General features: G+C 38.2%; 2 protein-coding genes across 2 annotated transcripts; one reads left to right on the forward strand and one right to left on the reverse strand.

Annotated features, from left to right (window-relative positions):
- The first annotated feature begins 593 nt into the window (after positions 1 to 593).
- LOC140176223 (uncharacterized) lies at positions 594 to 2616 on the forward strand. Its single transcript, XM_072206148.1, has 4 exons — positions 594 to 761; positions 917 to 1345; positions 1442 to 2116; positions 2317 to 2616. Exons 1-4 carry the CDS (start codon positions 594 to 596, stop codon positions 2614 to 2616), a joined length of 1572 nt encoding a protein of 523 aa, XP_072062249.1.
- A 2546-nt stretch (positions 2617 to 5162) lies between these two features.
- LOC112722800 (acetyl-CoA acetyltransferase 2) lies at positions 5163 to 9697 on the reverse strand. Its single transcript, XM_025773971.3, has 15 exons — positions 9427 to 9697; positions 9284 to 9331; positions 8940 to 9038; positions 8484 to 8657; positions 8280 to 8385; positions 7978 to 8116; positions 7719 to 7796; positions 7562 to 7627; positions 6876 to 6961; positions 6534 to 6633; positions 6343 to 6453; positions 6226 to 6267; positions 5987 to 6073; positions 5807 to 5892; positions 5163 to 5401 (listed from the first exon to the last, which is right to left on the reverse strand). Exons 2-15 carry the CDS (start codon positions 9300 to 9302, stop codon positions 5368 to 5370), a joined length of 1227 nt encoding a protein of 408 aa, XP_025629756.1. The 5' UTR covers positions 9303 to 9331; positions 9427 to 9697; the 3' UTR covers positions 5163 to 5367.
- Positions 9698 to 12386: the final 2689 nt, after the last annotated feature.

Genomic DNA, 12386 nt, shown 5'->3' on the forward strand with positions numbered 1-12386 from the left:
AAGGGGAAAAATCCACTTTCTTAAGCAAGGATTGGGCCAGCCGAAACAAAAAGGGTGAGGAGGGAACTAAGATCTTTTTGGGCCTAACATCATGTGAAGGATGCGGTGCTGCGTCTGGGCCTGCGAGAGGGAGTCCGGGTCGGGCTCTACTCCTTCCTCTCAATGACGTGAGCGAAGGGGCTAGAAGCAGCCATCATCGCAGGGCACCCGTAGACGGTGCATGCGACACAATCGCTGTGGCTGGCCACGGGGAAAGCTGGCGGACAGCGGACGTCGGAAGAAGGCTGCGCCGCAGTGGGATGCACGCACCAGGACCGACGACATCGACCCGGTTGGGACAACTCATGACAGACCCGAGATGGAGGATGATGGCAGGGATAAGTTGGAGGCAACGAATCAGATTCGGAAGGGAGCAGGTGCGACTGGTGACTTGAACGAGGTGGGTGCGGAGGGAGCCGTGCAAAAGATTGGTAGTATCACTCAAAAGGGGCACGAAGGACCAGCGTATTGAGAGGCAACCAGTGACGATCTTGTACTGGGTGGAGGTGGTGGTCAAATTATTGTTCACAGTGGAAGGATGATGGATCTCGGACATGATGAGGGTGGCTCTGAAGGGAATGACCTTGGGCATGAGGAATGCTACTAAAGACAGTGACACCCATTGTTCGAATTTGGAGGAGCAGATATTGAAGAACAGAAGGACCTGGGAGTTGGCAAAAGAGTCAGGTGCAATGCTGCTCAATGAGGAAGATGACTTTATGGCAATACTCTAAGCGCAAAACGAAGAAATAGCCTGCAAAAGAAAAATGGCAAAGCAGAAGAAAAAGCTGAGATGTTGCAGACCCAAACATGAAAAAAAGGTGTGTCAAAAGATTTTAAAATGATTTTTAGTTCTTAGAATGTTAGGGGGTTACAGGGTGATGGAAAGATAAGAATGGTGAGGGACTTAAAGAATAAACATAAGGTAGATTTGTTGGGTTTGATTGAGACTAAAAGACAGATAGTGACGAAATTTTATGTTGCAAGAATATGGGGACAAGATGGTGCGGGATGGGAATATGTTAGTTCTAATGGTGCATCAGGTGGACTTTTGTTAATATGGGATGAATCAGTATTTAAAATCGATCACTGTTATAAGGGGGAGAGATGGTTGTGTGTTGAAGGAGTCCTGGTAAAGAGTTGTTTCAATTGTGTTTTTTTCTTGGTCTATGGTGCACATAGTAGGGATGCGAAGATACAGATGTGGGAAGAGCTGAGCTATATGGCTGGGTTATGTCAAGTTCCTGGTTGTTACATGGGAGACTTTAATAAAATCATACAGGTGGAAGAGAGACAAGGTACTGCGGTTCTACCTCGGTCTGCGGAAGATTTTAAGAATTGGATACAAGATATGCATTTAGTGGATTTGCCACTCTCTGATTGAAAGTTCACATGGTTTCAGGGACGTTCTTGTAGCAAGATTGATAGAGCTCTGGTTAGTTTGGAGTGGTTAGAGAAGTTTTTCGAGACTCGGTTACGAGGTGGGTCAAGGGGTTTGTTAGATCACTGTCCTATAATAGTGGAAGACAAGAAGTTGAAGGGAGGTCCAAGGCCGTTCCGAAGCTTACATTCCTGGTTTACACATGAAGGCTTTCTCAGAATGGTTAAGGAGGAGTGGAGAGGATTAGGGGAGATGCAGTTTACAGATAAATTGAAGGCTTTGACGGTTTCGTTAGGGAGGTGGCATAGGGCCAATTTTGGGGAGATGGACAAGAAGATTACGAAGTTTGAGAAAGAAATTAAGAAGATTGATGATATGGTCAGCAAGGGAGTGTATGATGGAACGATGGAGGCTCGAAGAAAGGCACTGGTTACTTGCTGTGAGAGATGGTATGTGAGAAAAGAAGTTCACTGGAAACAGATGTCTCGGTCTCGGCAAGCCAAAGATATGGATAAAAATACAAGGTTCTTTCACAATATAGCGTCAGCAAGAAAGAGGAATAACAGGATTGATACACTGTTAATCAACGGCAGACTGGTCAGGAATCAAGCTAGAATAAAATTGGCTATTAGAGATTTCTACAAGGATTTGTATCACCAGGAAAATTCTCATATGGTAGGTTTCAGAGACGGTCTGGTGGGTAGGATTGATTAGGAAGATTCTGTGCATCTGGAGGCGATGCCATCGGTAGAAGAGATCAGAGAGGCTGTGTGGGATTGTGAGTCTTCTAAGGCTCCAGGATGTGACGGGTACAACATAAATTTTATTAAGAGGTGTTGGGGTGAGATTGGGTCTGATTTCATGGCAGCAGTAATGGGGTTCTTTCAGACATCCAGGTTACCGGCGGATTCAAATATCACTTGGGTGGCATTAGCACCTATGTTCATTGGGCGAGGGGGATTAAAGAACTGCGACCTATTAGTATGGTTGGGTGCGTTTACAAGGTTATCTCCAATGTGCTAGTTAGGAGGATGAGATCAGTGTTGCCAGTGTTAGTAGGGGAGACTCAGAGTGTATTTGTAAAGGGAAGGAAAATACATGACGGGGCTCTTATCGCGTGTGAAACTGTAAACTGGCTTAAATTGAGAAAAAAGGAGGCAGCAATTATCAAGCTCGATTTCCAAAAAAGCATATGATAGAGTGAAGTGGAGCTTTGTGGACATAGTATTGCAAAAGATGGGGTTTGGGCATAGATGGAGATCGTGGGTTATGGAGTGTGTGGCCACCGCATCTATGTCGGTTCCGATAAATGGTTCGTCGTCCAAGCCGTTCAAAATGGAAAGAGGTCTGAGACAGGGTGACCCACTTTCTCCTTTCCTGCTTGTACTGGTTGTGGATGTACTGCATCGAATGGTTGGAGAGGCAGCCAGGAATAGACGTGTATCACTTTTGTTGGTTGGGAGAGATAGTATAGAATTGTCACATCTTCAGTTTGCTGATGATACTATTCTGTTTTGTCGACCAAAAGAGGAGACTATTAAGAATTACCAGCGGCTCCTGAGATGCTTTGAGTTGATGTCAGAACTCAACATTAATTTTGACAAGTCGAGCTTGATTCTGGTAAATTGTGATGAGCAGTGGGTCCAGCATATGTGCCGATTGTTGGGTTGTAAGGGTGGTTCCCCAGTTAAATACCTGGGTATCCCCTTAGGAGCAAATCCGAGGTTGGTGAAGACCTGGAAGCCTATAATAGACAAAGTGGGGGAGAAGCTCAGTCTGTGGAAAGCTAAAATACTTAACAAAGATAAAAAGTTGGTGATGATCAATCAGTTTTAAATAGTTTGCCAGTGTATTATTTGGGGCTGTTCAAGATGTCGAGAGCTGTTGCTGAGAAACTGATTTCCTTGCAGCGAAGGATTTTGTGGAGCAAGGAGGATGGGAGTAATGGGATGGCACTAGTAAGACGGAAAGTGGTGCAGGCTCCTAAAAAATTAGGCAGACTGAGAATTAGAGATGCTATGGTTCGTAACTCAGCCATGTTGTTTAAGTGGTGGTGGCAGTTTGCGAAGGAAGAATGCCCGTTGTGGAAGAAAGTAGTATATTCTTGCAATCATCTGAATCCTAATGAGTTACTGTCAACCCAAGTACTACCTACTAGAGAAGGCCCATAGAAAGATATTTGCCAGTTACATATAACGAATCAACATGTAAGGGATAAGATGATTACAGCCTTGTCCATGGAGATTGGTGATGGGCGGCGTACACGATTTTGGGAGGATGTATGGTTACTTGGTGGCCCTTTGAAGGATCGGTTTCCCGGGCTTTTCTCTGTTTCAAACCAATGTGGATCTGTTATAGGAGATTGTGGGTTATGTGATGGGTTAGAGTGGATTTGGAACTTCCAATGGAGGAGAGAGCTCTTTCAATGGGAGTTGGAACTCCTGGGTCAATTACATGAGGAGTTGAGACTTGTGAAGCTAGTGAATAACAGAGAGGATAGAGTAGTGTGAAAATATGATAGACAAGGTGTTTATTCAACTAACTCATTTGTGCAGGTTTTGCAGGAGGAGATACTCCCAGAGGAGGTTACTAGCTACAGGTTCACTAAGACCGTCTGGAAAGGCTTAGTTCCACCAAGAGTGGAGTTATTTACTTAGTTTGTCCTGATAGATAGGGTGAATACAAAAGAAAGGCTAAGCCGATTTGGGGTAATCAGCCAGGAAGATAACATTTGTGTTCTATGTAATAAAGATGTGGAACTCGTACACCACTTGTTTCTAGGCTGTGATTTTACTTGGCAGGTGTGGACAGTGGAGTGTTTGGATATCGGTGTTCGGCCGACAATGGTGTTTTCCGGGTTCGATGAAAGAACACTTTCTATGTTGGACGGAGGAATCGAGGAGAAAGGAGGATTGTGAGCAACTGTTGAGATGCTTCTGTGCGATCGTTTGGAACATTTGGTTGGAAACAAATAGAAGGATTTTTCAAATGAAAGCAAGGATGTTGAAGAAATTATAACCATGACCGTGATGAGCTCCAACGAGTGGAAAGGTGTTAATGGCTATGCTGGAGATGACATAGAGATTCCTTTGTGTTAGTGTTACATTGAGAAGTTGGTTGTTGTGTATCTCTAGTTCTTGTTCCACTGTAATGTGTTGAGCTCTTTGGTTTCAAATATATATATATTTGTACTATTTTTTTTTAAGAGTACGTTTTTTTTGTATAAAAAAATTTCTCTTCTTATCAATCACTTTTAATATTAAAATAAAATATATATAAAAAATAATACGTATAATATTTGAAGGCATCTCACTTCTTAGGAAAAAGATGATGTCAAATAGTTATTTGTACTTTACGTTAGCTTCCCTATTGGTACCATCTTTCTTATTCAACTCATTCTGATACTCCTCGTATTAAATTTGCTAATTTTCATAAAACAAATTAAATCAATTCATGTTTCACAATGAATAACTCCACATCTTAATAACTCCTGCCTTCCTTCTTTTTTTTCTTTTCCTTTCTTTTTGCATTTCTTTTTTTTATTATTATTATTATTTGTCCCCTTTGAATCTAATCTGCTGCCATAAAATTACCAAAATCTCTCAATCATTATGTAAGTTTATAATGAATAGCACAATAGTGAATTTTTTTTAACAAAAAAACTTTTTCCATAGAATAAATGTTATAAACAAGAAGGGGAAGGCATGCAAGTCATGCTCAGAATCCCCAAACCAAATTATTATGGAAGAAACTGAATGCCATTGAAAGCTGAACCAATAATAGTGTTAAAAGATATATGAATAGGAGATGAATCCAAGAAAGAAAAATGTGATGCTTAGCTAATACTTCCATATATTTCTCTAATTGAACTTATTACATTATTCATCGATCAAAGAAAAAAAAAATGCTACAGAAGTATTGTGAAGCAGTATGTGAGGAGACCAAGATCATAATTTAGAATGCCCCAACCTGGCTGATGGCCTGCAAATTTCAAAAATCCTCAATTATTGGGGATTTCTTGATTAATAATAAGCAAACATATGTTTAATTATTCATTCAGAAACATACCAAGACAGTTGATAGAGATTGTTACAACTTACAGGAATTAAGATTGTTCAATTTCATTGACAATATTTCCATTCTTTTATGTATAACCCTCATTGTTCTACAAGGATTATCTTCTTCCCTTTATTTAAGCCATATTTATCATCTTAAACCATATTTAAGCCTTCATATTTGAACATAAGGCTTTAAGGCCCCTGACTAATTCACCAGAAATTATAGTTATAACTTTATAAGCTACATTAATTAAAAACAAGGACCAACTACACCGTATAAAGTATGTTAAGCTTGGCTAAAGCTTAACCAAAGAAAAAAAGTGCTTACATGAGCTCAAGGACAAGTGCAGATGCTCCGCCTCCGCCATTGCAGATGCCAGCAACGCCATATCTCCCATTCTTCTGTCTCAATACCTAAAACAGCCGAACCCAAGTTGGTTCATATACATGCGAAAGTATGTAAGGGCAAAGGAATAAGATGCTTAGAGTAACCAAGATTGCAATTTACCCCTATTAATGTAACTAGGATTCGAGCCCCGCTGCAACCCAGTGGATGGCCTAATGATACAGCTCCACCATGTACATTAAGTTTGTCCTGCATTTAATAAGAAATGCATGAATTATATACAATATTTAGTCATGTAATGGGGCAGAATGAAGGAATCAAATTGGAGAAGCAGCCATGCTAGCCAAAAGAAAATGTCAGATTAATGTGCAAAGAACTAGTTTAGTCACATGAACACTCACAGGACTAAGACAAAGAAGCTTCTGATTTGCAAGAGACACAACCTGTATAGAAGAAATTAGAACAACAAAAGATAAAGGAAATAAGAATGAATGAGTAAAGGGTGCTGTATTCCTTACAGAAAAAGCTTCATTTATTTCATAATAATCAATTTGAGAAGCCTCTAGACCAGCATTTGATATAGCTTTTGGTATTGCAAGGGCAGGAGCAGTTGTAAATAATTCAGGTTCCTGTAAAGATCATTTTGATTCAGCTCTACATGATCATATTTATCAAGATCAAAACAGTTTAGAATAATCAGTCACAAGACCTGAGCCGCATCCGCGAATCCTCTTATCTTTGCTATTACATGCAATCCAAGCTCACGTGCTTTCTCTTCACTCACTAGCACTATCGCAGCAGCTCCATCACTAGTCAAATCCATAAACCAGTTCATTATCAATAAAAGGGCATGCACTTCACAACCTTGTGAGTGCTATATCACAGTTTTCTAGAATGGTATGATTAAAACTAATCGAATTTCTTGCAATGATGCATGGAACTATTCCCATGAATTCACATAAGAATAAAGAATGCACTCTAGATTTTAGAGCACACATAACAGATAAGCAAAGAGACATGTATGAGGAGTGACATGGTGGAAGAGACGGACCTTATGCTAGAAGCATTGCCAGCAGTCACAGTACCACCATTCGGCTTGAAGTTTGCTCTAAGCTTCTTTAACTTTGCAGCATCAAACTAGCCACAAGAACAATAATATAGATATCAATCAAAATGCACAAGTCTCCACCATAATCCAATGCCAAGCAAGTCAGAAAGACCATGAATCAAGTAAACTGCGAACCGTAAAAAGTCAGAAGAACTTCTGAACTAAATAACAGAAGTAATCACACCAACATTAACCATTGTATGATACCATATTAACAGAGCTTAATTTTAGGGTGTTCAGAAGAACCTTAACCTTGGCGGTACCAAAAGGCTAGATGCTGAGATAACACTGAAAACACAAATAACAATGAACTGAAAAATTCCCCTTGCCTTCCAAAAATCAACAACAGATACAGATTTTTTTTTATTACGGAACTGACGTGAATTTGGTGACAAATTTCTCTAGTTACACCAATAGAGGCAGAAGTACCACAAAATAAAAAAGAAAAAAAAAAGAGTAAAGTGAAAGAAACTCTAAATTCTAATAAACTCTCCTTTATGAGTAACTCTGGTTAGTACACTATACTATAGATGCGCATACACATGGCATTACAATGTAATCCTAATATCTACCACTATGTCCAATAGAGATACGTTAACACATGTAATTACATACTGTGATCTGCTTACCTTCCCCAATCCTTCATCTTTATCAACTATTCTAGAGGGTTTCCCTCTTCCACCAGAAACTTCAACCTGTAGGAGACCAAAGTGTTAAATCAGAATTACATAAATATTACTGCATAAGTTATCAACAATTCAGTGCAGGCAGAAATCATAATCACACCGGAACTATCTCCCAAGAAAAATGACCAGCATTTTGAGCAGCTATTCCTCTCTCAAAGCTTTGAATGGCATACGAGTCCTAACAGATATACATAGAAAAAAAGAATAGCAAGATAAATACTTGATTCAACTAAGGTTTTCAATGAGTTGAAATAATATATTCCAAGGGATAGAGTAATGTCATTTGGCAAGAAGGTAAACCTTCTCAAATCGATATAATAAAGAAATATATAAGCATAGCATGAAATATATTACGCAACCTGCTCATCTCTTGTTATGACATGCTGATCTGCACATAGTTCTGCACAAACTCCCATGCCAAAGTCATTATAGACATCCCAAAGGCCATCTTTGATCATACCATCAATGATCGTATCATGTCCATACCGAGACCCCTTCCTGTTTTACAAGTGCAATATATACAAGAAAAACCCAGCATAAAATGCAAGCAACTTAGTAGGTGAAACTAGGTGGGATAAAGTATCTACTGAAACACCACAAGAAAATCATTTGAACACGGCAGAAGTGTATAATTTTGGCAATTTATGAATTAAAAGAAAACCTTGCTTCTACAATGTACTTAGGCGCATTTGACATGCTTTCCATACCACCAGCCACAACAACATCATTTCTACCCAATTCTATGGTCTGTGCTGCAAGCATGGTAGCTGCAACAAAAAACACAGGACCGTGATTTCATCACATACCCGCTAATAAATCATATATTGGAGTATGAATAGCCTTCCGAACCCATTAAAAGATGTACCTTTCATCCCCGATGAACACACCTTGTTAATAGTCGTGCAGATTACAGAAGTAGGTATGCCTGCCCCTAAGGCGGCTTGTCGGGCAGGAGCTTGTCCTAAATTTGCACTAAGAACATTCCCAAAAAACACTTCTTGCACAAGTGATGGATCAACATTTGCTCTCTTGAGAGCAGCTGCATATATTTACATGACAGCATAAAACACAAGAAGATCAAGTATTTGATTCCATAAGAGTTTATCTATCTTATGTTAAGTTTACAAATTAGGAAAGTTTTCATTGAAGATATAAAAAATTTAAGTTTCCAATGCATTTGTTTTGCATGCATTAAACAAAAACATTTAAAACTTTCTACTAATGGTAAGGGTACATGTTAGCTAAACCCTTTCCATAATTAATAAGAACACTCCCCCCAACACACAACAAAAAAAATTGGACAAAGCACATTGATCATTACCCTTAATAACAATTGAGCCTAGTTGTGTTGCTGATAAAGATGATAGGTTGCCAAGTAGATCCCCCATTGGAGTCCTTGCAACACCAACAATACAAACATCTGTAACAAGAAAAGTACACACACATGCACCGAGGCTGAGTTAAAGCGGAGTTAAATTCACTGATTAGAGAGGCTTCATGCTGTTCTCATTTATCAACTATACTTCCCTTCAGAGGGGATTTATCTTAAGTTTCTAAAAATTCAGCAAGCTAAGGAAGTAGAGAGAAGCACCAACTCATGATCTCAAAACTGAAATTTGTAAATTAATGATTGGCGTTTCAAAATTTAACGAGAGAGAGACATACCTCGGGATTTTGGCGACATGGGGTGCTTCCGGAAATAGAAAAAATAACCTTTTGACAACAAAAGTGATATGTTATTGTTATGTCACAAGAACCATCACATAGTTAAAATTACTGTTACAGTTACGGTTGCAGAGGAAACTCACAGTCAGAACAAGAAGGAAACAGAAGAGAAGAAGGTCGATGTTAGAACAGAGGCGCCAGACTTTGAGAAGCCAAGCAAAGTAGCTAAGATCAAACGAAGGAAAAGTGAATTACGTTGGGAAACTAAATACGGCAATTATTATATGTTATTGTGAAAGGGACCCACTTCCTCATCTTTTTTTTTTTTTTTTTTTGTCTTTGCGCGCTCTCTTCCTCATCACTTTCATCAATTTCCATAGTAGTATACACTTTCCTTTCTTTGATCCTATTCTTATGGATTAAATTTTAGGCACGTAAGGCAACCTCTTTTAATTATTATTTTTATTCATTTTCTGTTTGCTTTGGACTTTTGGCTGGTAATTTTTTTTTATCAATTTTATCTTTTTATTACTATCCCATTACCACATGGCATAAATTATAAGCATGAAGCAGAACACTTTCATTTAGAAATTAGATGATAAATTACATTGGCATATGCATCTATATATGATGGAATTAATCATTATCATTAAACTAGATTGATACCTGAATGATGCGCAGAATGATAAATTAATGATAATATAAAATATATTTTAATAAATATTATATTATTTAAAAATTAACTAAAATATATATATAAATTAATATTAAATTTGATGTGTTTTTATTTAAAATATTTGTAATATAAAATTTGTTTATATTAAAATTATACAAAGTTATTTTTTATTTGTTATTTTTATTTTGTATTTGTTTTAATTTTTTTAATTTCTGTTGTTATTAGATTTGTTTTTTTTTTATATGTTCTTATGAAGACATATTTTTTAAAAAAAATTGGGGATATATGTTGGTTATGAATTCCCATCAATTATAAAAGAGAAAATATAAGGAGACATTAATTTTAGTGTACAATAAGGATAAAAAAAATTAAAATCATATAATAATTAATTTAATTAACGGGCCTGCTACACATACAAGCTTACAAGCTTACAAGTTGGCCCAGCCCAAATACAAGTCACGCGCATGAAGAGAGATTACATGGAGCGTCACCTTCACGCGCTCAACACTCAAACGGTTACGTATGGCAAACTCTTCCACTTCTTCCACTTCTCAAAGCGCTTCGAAAACAAGGAAACCCTTCCATTTTCGAGCGAAAATCAAAGTTCAAAATATACAAGTCATTGTTCGAAACCTCCGTCAAAACACCATCAAACTCTCCATCAAGAATCTGAAGAGAAAACAAAGCAACAATAGTCAACGTAAGTTCATTAAGATTCCTGTATATTTTCCATATTACAAACTACGTTTTACTTTCCTTCTACGTCGTTGTTCTAGGGTTTACTGTTATTCTTGCTTCTTTGTTACACTGTTCTTCTACGTTGTTGTTCTAAGTTATCCTGTTATTCTTGTTGTTCTAGATCTTCTGGTAACTGATTTTTGGGGGTTTATTCCGTAGATTGGGGGTGTATACTGCTTGACCTTGTAATGTGGCTTGATATTGAAGCATGTTTGAGTGATATCTGACTGATATATATGGATACTATATCTGAATCATATCTATGGGAGTATCTCACTGTTATCAATGGGTGTATCTGATTCTTACATATGGGTGTATCTTACTGTTATCAATGGGTGTATCTGACTCATATATGTGTGTATCTTACTCTTATTAATGGGTGTATCTGACTCATATATATGGGTGTATCTTACTGATATCTTTGGGTGTATTTTTCGTTTCAGAGAAAATGGCAGCAAGAAACCAAACAAAAGACCTTAAGTGTGCCACACATCTCCTAAGTGATAAGTTCAGAAACATGAGTGAGGAGAAGAAGACGATTGTGAGGGATCTCGGATTCGGTGGGTTGATGCACATCCCACCACTGAGGGTGGATCACCAACTGTTAAGGGAGCTGGCAAACAAATTCAAACTTGGGGAGAACAGACTGAAAACAGGATATGGTTCTTTCCAAATAACACCAAAAACAATAGGTGATGCGCTTGGCATCAATGCAACAGGTAACTAGCTTAAAATTATAGGTGTATATTAAGTTGATGCTTGGGTGTATTTAAGTTGATGCTTAGGTGTATTTGAACCGACTTTGATACTTTGTTATTTTCCTTTTTCTAGGAGATCTATTTCCTGAGAAAGTTGAGTATAAGAAACTTTCTGATGATGACAAAATAATTTTTAGAAGATTCCAGGGTAAGACCCTCAAAAGTCTTACCGATGAAATGATGGAAATCGGCGTTGGCAACGAAGAGGAACGCCTGATGTTCAAGAGGATATTCATCCTCTATATACAGATGGCGTTCCTTTTGCCAACGACGATAAACAAAATATCGCCTGTGCACTTGGCCCCAATTTTTAAGATGGACAGCACATCGGAGAGAAACTGGGGGGGCATGTTTTGACCTTCATGGTCAAGGGCATCACAGACTACAAGGAGAAAAAGAAGAAGGCAATTGATGGCTGCCTCTTCGCCCTGATGATAATTTACTTTCATCTTTCAAAAAACAAAGGAAAGAAGAAGGCTGAAAGACCACCAAAGTCCTGGATTGCCAACTGGACTAAGGAGCAGTTGGTGGAAAGAATGACTGCAAAAAGAGAGAAAACTTTGGTAAGTAAACATAATATGTTGGTTGTATTTTATTTACCTGAATGCTGCTAACTAAAATATCTAATGTTTTAGGGGATTGTGAAGATGGCGGAGACAAGAGCAAGAGAAAAAATGAAAAAAAAAAGAAAAAAAAACAAGAAATCAAAAAAACAAAAAAAGGAAGGCGAGTTCAACATCGTCTTCGGAGACAGAAACAACTACTGACAAGGACACTTCTACCTCTGAGTCTGAGACTCAAGAAGACTCAGAGGATTCAGGAAGAAAACACCGCAGCAAAAAGGAGAAAAAGTAAGTACCATACTTGGGTGTAATTTCTTTTTCGAGTTGGGTGTATTTTGTTGATCACGTTGGGTGTATGTAGTTTATTA

This window comes from Arachis hypogaea, chromosome 11, assembly GCF_003086295.3.
Source record: "Arachis hypogaea cultivar Tifrunner chromosome 11, arahy.Tifrunner.gnm2.J5K5, whole genome shotgun sequence".
Classification (NCBI taxonomy): domain Eukaryota; kingdom Viridiplantae; phylum Streptophyta; class Magnoliopsida; order Fabales; family Fabaceae; genus Arachis; species Arachis hypogaea.